Raw genomic sequence first — 16,168 nt, forward strand, 5'->3', positions numbered from 1 at the left:
GGAGCGAGGCGCGGGGTTGGCGAGGGGGAGGGGGGGGGGTGGGGGGGGGGGGGGGGGGGGGGGGGGGGGGCGGCTACACGGAAACGCTGCCATCTTACTTGTATCATAAATATATGTATATACATTTGTACGTGTGTGTTTAACAACAGAAACGCATCGACTCGACCGTAAAGACAAGCGAAAAGTGTCGACGAAGAGACGGCGTCGTCCGCAGAGCTCTTTACCGGGGCTTTAGCTTTAGCTTTAGCCGCCGTGACGTCAGAGGCACCGCAGCTCTGAACACTTCTCAGAATAGACTTCTAGGAAACGGTAAATTTTAAAAGCCCAGCCTTTACAGTCTGTCCTTCACACATTTGGATCCCGGTCTGGCGACAGAACACTCCAGCCGACGCTGCTCGCTCCTCTCTCGCTCCTCTCTCGCTCCTTCCCGAGTGTTTTCTATTAATTTCGCCTGATTCTCTAGTTTTTCTAACGAACTTCAGAAGCTGCGGTTCTCATACGCGGAAATCCTCACCGTCTTCACTGCGAGAGTCTCCGAATGAGCTTCTTTTTTTCACATCGAACCAAAAGAGCTGGATTTTCCCAACATTTATTTTCGAAAACTTTACGACAATTACTGTTTTTATTCTGTGAATAAATTTACGGCCCGAGTTTTTCCAGAAGGAATCGAGAGATATTATGATTCTTTGTGTCCCGAGGTGAGTGGACGTTTTTACGCTGTTATGAAACAGTTAAGTCTCCGAAGCAAAATGTACATTTTAAAAATTATTTTTAACGTAACTGTTAATTATAATAATTATTGTAACATTAAAAAGATCTGCCGCAATTAATTTATTTAATTCGTGTTTTTAATCGACTTGTATTTTTATTTAATTCGTTTATATTTTTCTTTATATTATATAATTTTATACATTGTGTAAAATATTATTCGCCGTCCTTTATTTATTTCGTTCTTATTTAAATTAACAGCTTCTGTGATAATGTTAAAAATGTGTCACGACCTTGTTATCAGTTAAAGTTAAATGTTTAAGACAGATTTATAAATATATGTTGCAGAATTTACACGTAAATACAAAGTAGAAACGGCCGTTAATGCTTAATTCTATATAAAATAATAATACAGCTGATAAAAAGGGACAGAACATGGATTTCCAGTTTTATGATCATATTTTTAGGCCTAACCTAATTTTTTTTCTTTAATTCCAAAATGTTTGTCTTGTTTTTAATTAATTAATTGACCGTTATTTGTTTGTCATCAATTAAGAATTGTTTTCAACTTCACTGTAATTTTAATATTTTTTTATCCAATAATAATAATAATAATATTGAGGTTGTATTTGAATCTGTATTTTTATTCCCAGCCCTAGAACTCTTCTGCCAGCTGCCCTGTCCTCTGAAGCCCCCCAGGGTATGCGGACTGGAACAGTAGCGTCCAACCCCTGCCTCCCGAGCACCCCTCCAACATGGGACCCCACAAAAGACCTTCGAGCCATCGCTAGCAACTTCTGTTATCTAGAAAATTCCGGTATGAGCACGAGAAAAAATGTGCACGCATTTCCAGCTGCTGAGCATTAAAAAAAAACAACAAAAAAAACTCTTTTTCCTGGAAATTTCAATTTCCAGTGACATTCCTAGTGACCTGCCGTACGGCGCAGACACAGCTCAGAGTATTATTGTTCGGTTCATGAACTTTAATGGCTGTAATGTGTGAGTGTGAGCGGCTCGACTCATGTTCTGGGTTCTGTCTTTGTGCAGGCTGGTACTGGGGGGCAGTAACGGCGGCTCAGGCACACGCTGCCCTCCAGGAGGCGTGTGAAGGAGCCTTCCTGGTGCGGGACAGCAGCCACCCCATGTACATGCTGACCCTCTCGGTCCGGACCGCACGGGGTCCCACCAGTATTAGGATCCAGTACAGCGGCGCTCAGTTTTTGCTGGACTCCAGCTCGCCGGCCCGGCCCAGCCTGTCGTCCTTCCCCAGCGTACCCAGCCTGGTGCAGCACTACATGGGGCAGGAGAAGAAGGCGGAGGAGGGTAAGATGGAGGTGGAGGCGCCGTCCAAACCCTCTCAGCAGACGATCCAGGAGACGTCAGTGGTACTCAAACTGAAGCGGGCCGTGTACAAGCCCACGGGCCTCCCGTCTTTACAGCACCTCACACGCCTGGTCATCAACACACACTGCGACTGCGCCGACCAGCTTCCACTCCCACGGCCTCTGCTGCGTTTCATCCAGGACTATCCTTTCAAGGTATGAGGAGTTGGACCAGATCTTCAGAGTCGAGATCTTGGTGCAGCAAACTCAGAGACAAACAACGGTCAGAGCCGCTGACCGGAGCCTGACGGATGACGAGTGACGGTCGGTCCCAGGAGGAAGAACTGGACACAGGGTCAAACATTTTTTACTGAAGTCATTTGTACAATTTCAGGTGAAACTGACGTGTCTGACGTTGGACTCAGTCTGTGGAGGACTGAGGGGTGAAGTGTCCCACAGAGGGGGGGGGGAGAGGGGGAGAAAGTCAGTACTGTACTCTACACTCATTCTGTGGTGGATGTGGAAATTGTCTGTTTGTATTTTACTCTCCTCAGTTCAAGGTGAACATTTTATTTCCTGGACACAGATTCCTTTGAACGCATCGTTTTATTTTGTCACATATTTTCTACATTTTACAAATGTTCATTTTTTTCTATTAAAACAAGCATTTTCAGTCTGACGTTCTCCACTCCTCCTGTCTCTGTCTCTCCTCACAGGAAGATTCTGTCTTTGTTTTAATGATCATTCACTACAGTGAACACTTTTTCCCTGTAGCCATTTTCCTCGTTAATCTTCTTTGAAATGCAACAACTCCGTGGCCTTTGAGCTCCTTGTGTGAGCGAGGCCGTGAAGGCCACAAAGAGTTTTTTTTTTTTTTTTTTTTTTTTTTCTAAAATGCGCGCAGCCTGCATCTGAGTCAGCGAATGAACGGGCGGAGGGGAGGGCCGTTCATTGGCAGATTCACAGAACTGCCTGGTGCTTCCAGGGAGGAGGCTGAGATTCTGAGAGGGTGGCTTCTGAGAAAGCCTGTGTAATTACCTTCAGCTTTGAGCCTGCTTTTGTGTTCTCTGACACACATTTGTATTAGGGAACAGGGTGTGACCGAGAATCTGACTGGATCAGGAGAACGCTGCAGCTCAGGAAGGTGATTTTTGCCTGGTGTGATTTGTGGCGTGCGGCTCAGATGGCTTAGTGGAGCCGACCGCGGCTAAAGCCGGAGTAATAGGATCTCAGCTTCTCATTTCACGTCCAGCTCTCGCTGCTTTTTCTGAAGAACACAGAATCGAGGCCTGAAAAACAAAAACAAACCTGTGTTACCGCTGCTGGGTGTTTTTTTTTTTTAAATTTTTTTTTCCCCCAACACTGCTTGAATGTCACACATTAACAACGTGATTACAGCAGCACCACGCCGCCGCCGCAGGTTCACACAGGGATAATGGTACAAAGGTGGGAGGCATAAAAGGCTTTTGTTGGAGGACCTGCTGTTGATGTCGGGCCGTGTCTCCACATAACGCAGCTCTGCCACATTCGCCTCCACCCACTGCTGGATGAGGGGGGGGTGTCGGGGGTCCACCTCCAGATAAATGCCACTGGTATTCAGAGGAGGGAAAGGACACAAAAAAGACAGAAAAGTGTGATTGTCATCAGGGGTAGAACCACAGCCGCGGCTCGGGTCTGAGCGGCTCGGGTCTGAGTCTGTCCTGGACTGTGTCCAGTTCTGAGTCTGAGTCTGGACTGGGTCCAGGTCTGGGTCTGGACTGGGTCCCTATCTGGGTCTGGACTGGGTCCCTATCTGGGTCTGGACTGGGTCCAGGGCTGAGTCTGGACTGGCCTGGGTCCAGGTCTGAGTCTGGGTCTGGACTGGGTCCAGGTCTGGTTCTGGACTGGGTCCAGGTCTGGTTCTGGACTCAGTGGAACTTTAACTAAACTCAACTCATTAAGACGGCAACATGAGACGCATGTTTTTCTAGAACATGCTGTTCTTATGACAAGCCGCTGCTGCCGCTAGGAATTGAACCCAGGTGGAGTGCTGTGTGTGTGTGTGTGTGTGTGAGGCCGAGCGGTTCCTCACCCACGGTCGGACAGAATCTTCGGAGCCACCGTCAAAATCTGTTTGATCACTGTGAGGCCGTCGCTGCCTCCGTCTAAAGCAAACGGGTCTTCGAACCTGCAGCAGGAGAAAAGTGGACGTTTTTTAACACGTCTTTCATCATCAACAAAACTGTTTCATCTTTTAATTTAGTTTGTCATCAGCTCCTAAAAGATCTGGATGTTTGAGAAACTATGTTTCTTTTCATTTTTTTTAAATTTAATTTTCCAACTGCAAAAGAACATCAAGAAAAAAAAAACCCAACCCCAAGTCCGACATGTTTTGTTAATGTTCTTGGCAGCAGACCTGAGGTCAGTGAGTGAAGCTGGAGAGGAAACATTAAGTGTGAACAGATCTAAATTTAGCCCCGTCTCCACAGATCAGGTCTCTCTGCCCTGGACTCAGTTTTCCTCTGAATGAAACTCAAACTTGTGCTAAAATATTATTCCACCTGTGACGACTTCAGCGTTTAAGCATTTTATTCATTTATTTCTGATTTTTGAAGTGTGTGTTTTAATCACCTAAGGATTTCTGGTTCCAGGGTCTTCACATCGTCAGAGAACAGGTACGGAGGGTTACTGACCAGCACAGACACAGGGCTGCAGCGGCTGCACGCCTCATCGGCCTCTGGACACAGGTGCAAATGTTGACAAGCTCTGTGTTTGTTCAGATCTGTTTTGTTGACCACAGTACTGCACCTGTCATAAAGTCCAGATGATGAATCTGGATTCTGTCCTGAAGCTTCAGTCTGTGGAGGTGAAACACAAGCAGTGATTGGATGATGAGGACGTTAACGAGCTGAGCTGATGAGCTACCTGCTGGCGTTCTCTTTGGTCAACTCCACGGCTTCCTGACTGCGATCCAAGGCCACGACTTGAAGCTGTGGAAAAAAAAGGAGACCGAGCAGTGAGTTCTTTTTCTCTGAAGCCATTATGAACTATTTTCCCCTGAACGGCACCAGCGCTGCTGTCAGCGATGACATCATCGAGCCGTTAATGAAGCAGCTCTGAAAACTGAAACTGCATTTAGATAATGATGTCATCAAAATATTTATAAACAGACTAAATGTTTGTCCATAGAAAACAAGAGGAACTTGAACGCCTCACCTGAGGGCAACTGGACAGCAGGCTGAGAGAAACTGCCCCAGAACCACATCCTACCTCCAAACACGTCTGCACCGTGTCTCCAGAGCTGGGTTTGTTTTTTAGATCAGTGAGCACCAGTTCAACCAGCTCCTGAACACACACACACACACACACACACACACACAACACAGTTGTATACAGTACATCTGAATTTTACAGTGTGTGTGTGTGTGTGTGTGTGTGTGTGTGTGTCCTACCTCAGTCTCAGGTCTTGGTATGAAGACAGGAGGCCTCATGGTCAGGGTCAGATCCCTGAAGTCCCATTCCTGGATCACGTACTGCACTGGCATCCTGCAGCACAAACAGGAGGTGACGAGAAATCAAATGAACCTGTAACGACTGGACGGTCAATAGACTAATGATGCTAGCGTTATGTAAGTACTATGTTATAAATGAGAGTATGTGAAGTACTGTACTTGTGTGGTCTGAGTACCTGGACAGACGTTTGGTGCAGAGCTTCCAGATCTGCTCGGTTTTTTCTCGGCTCAGAAACTCTGTCAACTTCCTCTGCTCTAGACTTTCAATCTGACAGAAGAAACAAACAAACAAAAGAAACACACATGAAAAAAACTCAGACGTTACATCAGAGCATGAATGATGAGCTCAGAAAACGTACAGTTTTTCCTCCCAGTGAATGTGCGACGATGTAGTGGCTGGAGAGATCGGGCTCCGTCACTCCGCTCTCCTCAAAGTGCTTCTTCCAAAACTCCAGGGCCTGGAGGGCCGTGATCCTGCCCACGGGCAGGGCAGGGGGGCTGCAGGTGTGCAGTGAGTGGAACTGTCCACGTCTCTGACAAACGAAACAAAACCAAGAAAAATGAAAATGTAGAATTGTAGTATTGTTGTAATACAAGAAAGATCGATCTGTTCATATATTTGATTCAAAATGAAAGGAATTATTGGAATATAAGAGAAATCATGTTTAAGGTCAGTAATAAAACATTACATTGTTATTAATTAATATGTTATTATACTTTTATTAGATTGTTCGTTATTATCATTGTTGTTGTTGTTGTTATTATTAACACCCTTGGAGGTAAGGTGAGGAAATAGAGTCTGTAGTTTTTAGTTTTTAGTTTAGTTTAAAAGTATTCTACTGAGGAGTTTAGTCCATGAACAAATGTAGAATGTTTTTAACAAGTTCAGGTTTTTGGTTTTGGTTATTGGTAACACTTTTATTGTTTTGTTCCACTGTGGGCCCACCCGCTAACTCGATTCCCTGGAAACAATAAAAAGGTTAGTTACCTTTGCTCCAATACTCCCGAAGCCAAAACATCTGCAGCCTGCACTCAGTGACCTTCTCCACATGGTTTATCTAAACAAACACCCTCCTGTCTGCCCTTCACATGCTCCTATAGGTTTTACAGTAAAGTCCCGGTGGTGCCGTACACTGTCTACTGTCTACTTATATACTTCTCTAATACACCAGCTGCGCCTGTGGCCATAAAGTCGAATTATTTAAATTAAAATATCTCCTTTAGTTGGACTACACTCTCCCCACCAAGGTTGATAGTACTTCCTACAGTTTTTTTTCTAAAATATTTCACGTGGTACGAAACGTCTTCTGATGCGCCGCAAGGTGCGCAGTACTGACCCTCGTCAACACGTTGTTGCATTTAAAGACTGTTGGACAGAGTAAAACTAGATATGTGAAACGCACAAATAACGGAAACTATGTAGAACTAAAATGCAAAAATAAATTTATTGCCAAAACTTTTTATAGTTTATAGTCAAACATATACATACATTAAATTCAACTACTTTACAATAGCAAATTACTTTCAAATTATCAAAATAATATATCGACATGGAATCCAACGGACAGACTGAAAAACTAAACCGAACAGAAATATTTTGAAATCTAATGTATGTTGTTTATCAAACTATTACCTGGTCTTGTAGTCAGTAATGTTTGTTAAAACTAGTGTGAACTTCCTGGGTAAAGGGTAGAAAGTTTTTTAACTTATATTGGGCAACTTCCCGAGAGGCTATGAAGGCACCGCTACTGGACGTGTTGTTTGTTGCACATTGAATATGTTGATATTTTTTGTTTTTAGAGCTTTTCATTGATTCTGTTTTGGTTAGGTCAAAAGAAAATATATATCGCAAACATGCCAAGCTAAACGTACGGAAGAATATGTAATAGGTAAATAGTTATAAGGATATTATCAGCCATACAAAACTAAGGCTAGAGCTAACACCTAGCTTCAAGTGCAGCAGAGAAACAAAGTTTGTTGTTAGTCCATGTCTCTGCCAAACATGACCACTCGAATTGAGTGCATATTTTTCAGCGAGTTTCACCCGACGCTGGGTCCAAAAATCACATATCAGGTAAGTGTTTGAGTTTTATTTTATCACAATAACACGATAACAATTACTATTACAGTCGCTGTAGGATTCATTTATCATTTTAGTCTTTAGTGAAATCTAGTTGTTAATAACATAACGGCTAATAAGACGATTATGAAATATTTGGGGTTTGGCCATTTTTTGTTGAACAGCAAAAATAACATAAATGATATACATTATATATTTAATTGTAATATTATTAACAAATGCTTTTCTAAACACTCGATCGATGGACTAGAAATCCTAATTTTAACTATTTAATTTTCCCACAGGTTCCAGAGGAATACATTTCACGGGAACTCTTTGACACAGTTCAGGTTTATATCATCACCAAACCAGAGCTGCAAAACAAACTAATAACCGTGTATGTGATTCATATGTGTTTGTTCTAACAATGGAATGTTCTGTTGATCATCATGACCGTCAGCCCAGCCTGGACTCTTATACTCTGTGTTTGTGTTGTAGCACTGCTATGGGGAAAAAGCTGATTGGCTGTCCAGTGTGTATTGAACATAAGAAGTACAGCAGAAACGCCCTCCTGTTCAACCTTGGCTTCGTCTGTGATGCCCAAACCAACACGTGTGCCCTGGAACCAATCGTTAAAAAGCTGTCAGGATACCTGACCACACTGGAGGTAATGAAATAATAACAGTGTCACGTCCATGTCACCGGTGATATCATATGTTCATTTCTATGTTCATTTGTTTTTTCTCTGTCTCGTGACACAGTTAGAGAGTGGCTTCATTTTTAATGAGGAGAGCAAGCAGAAACTTTTACCCATCATGTCGACCTTGATGGAGGATCTTAACGCCACCGGAGCCTGTACTTTACCTATTGGTATGAGTTAGTTTTGTATGCATTTGTATGTGTGAAAATAAACAATGTTCATAATCACTCTTTTGTTACTAAACATATTTGTACTGACTGCTAAGTGCAAAACACATAAACTGTCCTTTTGTTTTTTACAGCAGTGTTAATGTTAATGTTGGCTCTGAAGAGGAACTTTATTTTATTTTTAATCTTGTCTGATGTTTCTGTTTTGTTTTTCTGTTGTAGACGAGTCAAATACTTTCCACCTGAAGTTAATTGAGATTCGAAAAGACCCGCCCGTCGTTCAGGAGTACGATGTTCCCGTGTTTATACAGTGTAAAGAGCATTTTATTAAACCTCAGTGGGATCTCACCACTCAGCAGGTAGGGTTGAGAAGACTTCAACAATTTGAAAAAAAAAAATACAACTTCATTTCTGTGGTACTGACCAGAGAGGCTGGTACGGGTCAGTGTAACCAGGACAGGAATGTTGTACTCTACTCTCAGATCCTGCCCCTCATCGATGGATTCAGACACATCCAGAAAATCGCAGCTGAAGCAGATGTTGAGCTGAATCTTGTTCGCATTGCAGTGCAGAATCTCATGTACGTATGTTTTAACCAGCAGTTGGTTGTTTGTTGTACTTCTTATTTGACTCCGTCCAATAGTTGCGGCTCAGTTCCGTACAGTCTGTTAGGGCTGATTACAGTTTTGATCAGATTAATCACAGGGTAGCTGTGGATTAATGATTACTAGACATTAAACACTCACCGTCTTCTTCTTTCCAGATACTACGGCGTTGTGACCTTGGTGTCAATATTTCAGGTACTGCGTCACTATTTGACCATAGCTGTCACTTTATTTTGATTTAATTTTTTTCTTTGGTCTCTAATACTGCGTCACTGGACTGTAAACAGCTTCACAAATATTTATTAACATCTTGAGAATTTATCATTCTGAACAGTTGATTTTTCAGCATCTATCTATTAGTGCTAAAAGTTCACAAATTTAATGAAAATATTTCTGTATTTTCCGTTTTCCTTTTTTGCGAACCATTTCCTCTGCAGTACTCTAACGTGTACTGCACCACTCCTAAAGTCCAGAGCCTGGTGGACGACAAGTGTCTCCAGGCAGAGTGTTTGAGCTACGTCACCAAACAGGGTGAAGAGCTTTTTAAATGTCTGCTCAAAGTAATCTTTGTGTTTGTCTGTTCAGAGATGTTCGTTTCACTGTAGTTGTTTGTTTTTGTGTGTCAGGTCAGAAGCAGGCCAGTCTGAGAGACGTGTTCCAGCTCTACTGTGGTCTGAGTCCTGGAACCACGGTACGGGACCTTTGTTCTCGCTACGCGCAGCAGCTTCAAAGGGTCGATGAGAGGTCAGCGTCACTGGCAGCACTTCCTTAAAACGGTTTCTACACCCGAGGTCAGTTTTTGATTTGTGTGTGTGTGTGTGTGTGTGTGTTCATGTCATGTGTGCTGTGGTGTGTCAGGAGGCTGATCCAGTTCGGACTCATGAAGTCTCTCATTCGACGGCTGCAGAAGTTTCCGGTGAAGGTGGTCCGTGATGAAAGGAGCCGTCCCCCGCGGCTCTTCACTGGTCTTCACAGCTATGATGAAATCTGCTGCAAAACAGGCAGGTGTCCAGCCTCCTGCTGACCAATCAGCACCAACGCCTGTTTGACCAATCAGCACCAACGTCTGTTTAACGTCAAATATAATGTTTTAATGCCGACTTTTTGGTTGTTGTGAATTCACAGGCATCAGTTACCAGGAGCTGGACGAACGGTTGGAAAATGACCCAACGATTGTGGTGTGCTGGAAATGACGTGATGTCACAGCCAGAGACGCCTTCAGTCAGGAGACGTCGAGGTTGAGGAGTGAAATAGAAAAAATATTTTTTATTTAATATAAAGACATTTATGGAAGATGATATTTATAAAAGTTGTAAAATTGAAAATTGGTTGAAAATTAAAGATTTTAGTGAAGCAGTTTGTTGTTATAACTATAGTATGGATTGACTCATTCAACTCACTCTACCTTATGTATTTGTGTGTATATGTATGTGTATATATATATATACTGTATATACATATACACACAGTATATACTATATATACATATATAGTATAAACATTATTTATGTATTACCTGACACCAGTACATTATACTTTAATAACCGAGATAAAAGTCAATTTTCTTCTGTTCTTTGTTTACATCCATCAGATCAAAGCAGATGTGTGATCTCCAAATACGTAGTGATTAAAAACCAGGATCAGACAAGACAACTGGAACCAAACCTAAATCCATCTCCAACTTTTGTCAGAGTCAAAGGTGACCAGTGTCTCCAGGAGTTCATTCACTGACGTAGATACAGCAGCTCAGTTCATGTTTAAAAACAGTTCTGAACCTTTTGACGTTAACCTTTCTTCACTCATTGAGCTGGTTCAGCACTGGTTAGTATGTACCCAGAAGTAGTAAAAAGACTGTTAGTTAAACATTAACTAGTTCATAGAAAAACAAGGTCGTAGTCGTTGTTCTTTTTCTTAACGACAGTTACTTTAGGTTCACTGGGAAAACAGTAGAACAAGAAATGGTCGACAAAAGTAAATGTTATGACAAAAACTTGAAAAAAACCCAGAAATTTTAGGGCTGTTTAAATGTTTACATTCATTTTAACATTCCCTTTTTAACTTGTTTTATGTCATAAATTCCATATAAAGACATAACTGTTATGATGTCCAAAAATAATTTACAACTGTATACAAGGATGACTACAGCGAGGATGACAAATAATTCCCTGTCAGTCTAAGACTTTTTACTGTTATTTAATGTAAAATAAGAACTCTTCATAGAAAATGTAGTACGGTTAGAAATGCACTCTCTTTAAAAGCAGTTGTTATTTTTTTGTTTTTGATATTTGTTTTAATATTTGCCAAAAAAGAATTTAAAATTATTTAATTATTTTTGTTTGAAAAACTTTAGAGCTTCCATTTAAATGAAAATCAAATTAAAACTTAAATTTACGAAGTGAAAAAAATTAGAAAAATTACAAGATAATAGTCAATATTTTGTTCTTTATTATAAGAATATCGCGAACAATATCAGTGTCAACGGTAAATGCTCTCAGGTGAAACTGCGGCGTTGCAGCGCTCCCCTGTGGTGGAAGACGGCATCTTCACTTCCTGTGAGTGTGGTGTGGTGTAACTATGGCAACTCGCCACTACACAAATACGAAGGACAGTTAAATTAAACTCAAGTGAAAAAGTGACCCAGAAGTTCGGCTGTTTACTGATTTGTTTACGGCAGTGATTGTTCGTCGACGTCATGGAGTCGTCTGTGATCCTGCCTGCTGAAGCTGAAGGCTTCGTCCAAAGTCTGGAGACTTTCCCTCTGAAGGAGGTCGGCTCTCCCAGGTAACCAGAACGACCACAACACAACGAGTGAACAAAAGAAAAAAAAGAAGCTTTATTGTTATTCACTGTCTTTATGAGAACATTATATTAATTGTTAAATAGAATCTGGGGTGAGGATCTGAATATTTCGTCAGGCATATGTTGGTGAGCCCCTGATTGGGGTCCTCGTTATGTGTGTTCTTCCAGAATATTAGTAAGAGTTTTGATTTTTTTTAAAAAGTCAAAACGCCTCCGGTTTCCTGGTCTTCATGTGACCGGAATCCGCCGACGGCTGAAAAGGTTCAGAGTCCAGAAATAATCATTCTTAGAAACTTAATTTGACTCTATCTCATCTATGTTTTTATCCTGTTCGGTTATATTCCATCATACGGAGCCCCTAAAGGGACATAGGAGAATGAAACGTTTACTTATTTTCTAAACCCCCCCGGACTGTTTTGTGCCCTACACTGTCTTTTATCACTGTCTATTATAGAACATTTGTTCTACTTCCACTCCTTCTAGTTTATAGAATATTACCATATGGTTGTAAAGTATGGTGTAACAGTAAAGTTCATCTCTGTTTTACCTTGTGTGTCGTCAGGTGGTTCAGGCAGCACGAGTTCATGGAGAAACTCAACATGCAGGCCATACTGAACGCCTCGGCCATGCATGATGAGTTCATCAAGGAGCTGCTGGTTTCATATGGAAAGGTGACTGTCCTCCTGTCTGTCCAGTCTGTGGATGAGATCTAAGAAGTGACAGTGATTATGATGTCTCTCCTCCTCCCTCGTCTCCTTCTTCTGTCCACTAGATTCCTCTCCTTGTCCATGAGATGATCCTCATCGAAGTGTGGAAACACAAAGTGTTCCCTGTCTTATGTCAGCTGCAGGATTTCAACCCCAACAGTACATTTCACCTGTACATGGTGGTGAGTGGAGGACAGGACTGTGAAATGATGCTGCTGCTGCTTCTGCTGCTGCTGCTGCTGCTGTTGCTGCTGCTGTTGTTGCTGCTGCTGCTGCTGCTGCTGACGGTCAGGAAGTCCTCATAATATTTGTCACTTTCTTTTCAGATTCACCATGAAGCCACAGTAATAAACCTACTGGAGACCATAATGTTTCACAAGGTCAGTGTAAAAACACAACAGTAAAAAAATACTGTAACGTTTCCATGTGAAATCTGATCATGTGATCCACAACAAAGATCAGGATCAGGATGTGGGTTGATGAAAGTCCAGTCTTTGTCCTCTGTGTAGGACTCCTGTGAGGCAGCAGAGGACACTCTTCTGGACTTGGTCGATTACTGCCACCGTAAACTCACCCTGCTGGCCAGCAAGGGAGTCACGGGGGAGAGCACAGCCACAGACAGAGACACCAGGAGAGTGAAAAAAGATGTTTCCTCAATAGAGGTAAAATATAAAGTTCCTCTGTATTCTTCAGGTTAGACGTATTTTCTACCAAATCCACCGTTTCCTGCTGGTTACAGGAGCTGCAGACTCACTGCACCGCACTGGAGTTTGACATCTCACTGAAAGCTGTGTCTGTGCTGCGCTACATCACGGATCACACCAGCAGGTAACGCCACGTCCTGAACTTCTTCTTTTTCTTTCGGCTTTGTCCCTTTTTTTTTCAGGAGTTGCTACAGTGAATCATTGATTTCCATCTCTCCCTGTTCTCTGCATCTCCTACTCTGACTCCAACTATCTGCATGTCCTCCATCACTGCATCCATATATCTCCTCTTTGACCTTCCTCTCTTTCTCCTACCTGGTAGCTCCATCTCTAACATTCTTCTACCAATGTCTCCACTGTCCCTCCTCTGCACATGTCCAAACCATCTCAATCTGGCTTCTCTGTCTTTTTCTCCTAACCTTCCTGACTGTGTTGTTTTTTTTTTGTTCAAAATTTATTTTTGAGAAATTTTTTTTTCTTGAAAAATGTTTTTTGAAACTTTTTTTTTGAAATTTTTTTTTTCGAAAAAATTTTTTCTTGAAAAATTTTTTTTTGAAAAATTTTGAGAAAAAGATTTTTTTTGAAAAAAAATTGAAAAAGATTTTAAAAAAAAATTTACATTTTCCATCATTTGTCTATTCAGTGTTAATTGTATTATTGTATTGATTTTTCTTTTTCTTTTTTTTGCAGTATCAGTGTCATCAATCGTATGCTGTGCACTCACAACGTTCCCTGTGTGCTGGTCCAGCTGCTCAGCTGCTGTCCGTGGACACGCTGCACAGAAGGTCCATCATCACAACATCCGCCTTAAAATGTTCGACCTTAACAAAGCCTATGGTTTTCATTCCACCGTGTCCTGGTTCAACCTGTAGGTGATGTAGAGAAATACATCAACAACAGGTGGCAGCAGATTCCTGTGGAGGATCATTTAAAGATGACCAAACAGGACGGACAGGTGTGGATCTCACTGTACAACCTGCTGCTGAGAGAAGACTGTCGGAGGAAGTATGACTTCAACACTTTCAACAAGAGCCAGCTCCTGAAGGTCAGAGGTCACAGGGGAAACTCCGATGGTTTTTATTCTTAACTTTTACCTCTGTTGTTTGTCAGCTGTAAACCAACGTTAAAGGAGTCGTGCTCTCTGTTTTCACGGAGACATTTCCTCCTATTATGTTCTGCTCGTCCTCTTCCTGATGGATTAAATATATAAACAGACGTCTGTGCATCCTCCGGCAGCCACCTTTTCCTTTCACCCATTTTCCTGCTTTAGAACTGGTTTTTATGATCGTTATTTACGTATAAATTAACCATTTACCAACCTTTTAGGAGGCATCATGGGGCGTGAACTATGGCAAAAAAACCAAACTTTCACAAATCGTCCGTACAGGTTATTCCTTGCTGTACGCTGTATGACTGTATTACAAAATGTATTTTTATTGATGTTATTTTTACTGTTTTTTTGTTTTGTTTTTAGGATAAAAATGCTTGTTTTATCACAAAAATAGTAAAAATTTGGAAATGAAAAAATTGTTTATATACCAAAAAAACGGTAGAGCGAAAAATCTGTAATTCAGCCGTTGTCAATGTGCCGCAGCTCCGAGGGTTCTTGACTGAGGTTCTGGTGGATCAGCTGCCCAATCTGGTGGAACTTCAACGTTTCCTGGCTCACCTTTCAGTCACAGAACCCGCTCCTCCAAAAAAAGAACTCATCCTGGAGCAGGTAAGTTCCTCTACACATGATTACAAAAGTTATTTTTTTAATTTATATAAATATTCCCGTCTGTGTAGATTCCTGAAGTCTGGAACCACATAGTACGTGAGAATTCTGGGAAGTGGAAGGCCATTGCAAAGTATCAAGTGAAAGAGATTTTCAACCCATCAGACGACGACCTCAGACTCCAGGCCCAGAGGTCGGACCGTGAACACTTAGCTGATGTAAAACTCTGTTTGTTCCTGAACAACTGTGTTTGTTTTTTTTTACTTCAGGTTGAATCAGACGTATAACTTAGATGTGATGGAAACTTTACTCCCTGAGAAACCCAAGTGTGGATCCTGTGGGAAGGAGGCTGCGAAACGATGCTCCAGATGTCAGGGAGAGTGGTACTGTCACAGGTGAGACCAGTGACCACACCAGTGACCACACCAGTGACCACACCAACAGAGACCAACATTCACACCAACAGCTCCACCTTCTGTCATGTGACACCAGCTGCTGCTCTGTTGTTTTCAGACAGTGTCAGGTGAAACACTGGCCTCAACACAGGAGCCAGTGTCGGCTCATGACTGAGGCCACGGAGAAGGTCCAGAGGAACCTGGAGGCCAGCACCTGAAGAACACCCATGTCACTCTGTATAAACTGATGGGGACGTCGGGTGGTCGTGTTTGACCTTTGACACCAGGTCTAAGTAGAAGAGACATGGATGTGGAAATGAATGTTTGAATTCAGGTATCAGTGAATGTTGTTGGAGACGACTTCACGACAAAGCTGAGAAAATAAAGCAGCTTCACTTCATGTTCACCACACAGTTATTGTATTGTAACTGTTGGAGTAGTCAGGGTGATAACCACACGTGTGTGTTTTATGGGTTTTGTGAGTAAATGTAGTTTCTGTTCTGTGATCGTCCTCAGAGCTACTTGACTTGTGACTAATGGATAATTCATTATCAGTGTAAAAATGGTCACAACAGTGAGTGGGGAAATATTAAAAGTTCATTTTCCCCAGGAATAGTTAGGCCACAAAATGTTGGCTGAAAGATGGACCTTAAATACATTTCATAAAAAAAACCCTCTGGTTTTCATGTTTTATTTCTTTAATTGTATTATTTTTAAACACCTTTATTTTGGTTTTTTTTGTGTGTGCTAAATCAACATTAACGATGTGGGACGGGGGTCGGCGGTCGGGGGGG

General features: G+C 42.0%; 4 protein-coding genes across 10 annotated transcripts; 3 read left to right on the forward strand and 1 right to left on the reverse strand.

The window, feature by feature from the left end:
- The first annotated feature begins 71 nt into the window (after positions 1 to 71).
- LOC103385658 (cytokine-inducible SH2-containing protein) lies at positions 72 to 5,025 on the forward strand. Of its 2 annotated transcripts, none has more exons than XM_008319603.3 (5): positions 72 to 698; positions 1,362 to 1,525; positions 1,756 to 3,174; positions 4,661 to 4,756; positions 4,861 to 5,025. In XM_008319603.3, exons 1-3 carry the CDS (start codon positions 679 to 681, stop codon positions 2,250 to 2,252), a joined length of 681 nt encoding a protein of 226 aa, XP_008317825.1. In that variant the 5' UTR covers positions 72 to 678; the 3' UTR covers positions 2,253 to 3,174; positions 4,661 to 4,756; positions 4,861 to 5,025. The 2 variants fall into 2 exon arrangements, with proteins under 2 accessions (XP_008317825.1, XP_024915895.1); XM_025060127.1 differs by having other exon boundaries at positions 72 to 309.
- On the reverse strand, positions 2,488 to 6,791 carry hemk1 (HemK methyltransferase family member 1). Of its 2 annotated transcripts, XM_008319602.3 has the most exons (11): positions 6,510 to 6,785; positions 5,881 to 6,054; positions 5,698 to 5,789; positions 5,462 to 5,555; positions 5,226 to 5,354; positions 4,935 to 4,999; positions 4,818 to 4,867; positions 4,641 to 4,746; positions 4,102 to 4,197; positions 3,509 to 3,619; positions 2,488 to 3,319 (listed from the first exon to the last, which is right to left on the reverse strand). In XM_008319602.3, exons 1-11 carry the CDS (start codon positions 6,570 to 6,572, stop codon positions 3,268 to 3,270), a joined length of 1,032 nt encoding a protein of 343 aa, XP_008317824.1. In that variant the 5' UTR covers positions 6,573 to 6,785; the 3' UTR covers positions 2,488 to 3,267. The 2 variants fall into 2 exon arrangements, with proteins under 2 accessions (XP_008317824.1, XP_024915894.1); XM_025060126.1 differs by lacking the exon at positions 3,509 to 3,619 and having other exon boundaries at positions 6,510 to 6,791.
- Positions 6,792 to 7,261: 470 nt separating this feature from the next.
- nprl2 (NPR2 like, GATOR1 complex subunit) lies at positions 7,262 to 10,408 on the forward strand. The gene is made up of 11 exons (XM_008319599.3): positions 7,262 to 7,595; positions 7,886 to 7,977; positions 8,079 to 8,247; positions 8,342 to 8,450; positions 8,670 to 8,806; positions 8,930 to 9,027; positions 9,211 to 9,247; positions 9,490 to 9,583; positions 9,679 to 9,796; positions 9,911 to 10,053; positions 10,178 to 10,408. The coding sequence occupies exons 1-11, from the start codon at positions 7,509 to 7,511 to the stop codon at positions 10,243 to 10,245; spliced, it is 1,152 nt and encodes a 383-aa protein (XP_008317821.1). The 5' UTR covers positions 7,262 to 7,508; the 3' UTR covers positions 10,246 to 10,408.
- A 139-nt stretch (positions 10,409 to 10,547) lies between these two features.
- zmynd10 (zinc finger, MYND-type containing 10) lies at positions 10,548 to 16,036 on the forward strand. 5 transcript variants are annotated; one of them, XM_008319596.3, is made up of 14 exons: positions 10,548 to 10,873; positions 11,548 to 11,604; positions 11,727 to 11,833; positions 12,414 to 12,522; positions 12,624 to 12,740; positions 12,885 to 12,938; positions 13,068 to 13,220; positions 13,298 to 13,386; positions 13,953 to 14,047; positions 14,135 to 14,307; positions 14,857 to 14,982; positions 15,051 to 15,172; positions 15,249 to 15,374; positions 15,493 to 16,036. In XM_008319596.3, exons 3-14 carry the CDS (start codon positions 11,745 to 11,747, stop codon positions 15,590 to 15,592), a joined length of 1,353 nt encoding a protein of 450 aa, XP_008317818.1. In that variant the 5' UTR covers positions 10,548 to 10,873; positions 11,548 to 11,604; positions 11,727 to 11,744; the 3' UTR covers positions 15,593 to 16,036. The 5 variants fall into 5 exon arrangements, with proteins under 5 accessions (XP_008317818.1, XP_016891867.1, XP_016891869.1 ...); XM_017036378.2 differs by having other exon boundaries at positions 10,548 to 10,751; XM_017036380.2 differs by lacking the exon at positions 11,548 to 11,604 and having other exon boundaries at positions 10,548 to 10,751.
- Positions 16,037 to 16,168: the final 132 nt, after the last annotated feature.

Source organism: Cynoglossus semilaevis, chromosome 11 (assembly GCF_000523025.1).
Source record: "Cynoglossus semilaevis isolate Cse_v1.0 chromosome 11, Cse_v1.0, whole genome shotgun sequence".
Classification (NCBI taxonomy): domain Eukaryota; kingdom Metazoa; phylum Chordata; class Actinopteri; order Pleuronectiformes; family Cynoglossidae; genus Cynoglossus; species Cynoglossus semilaevis.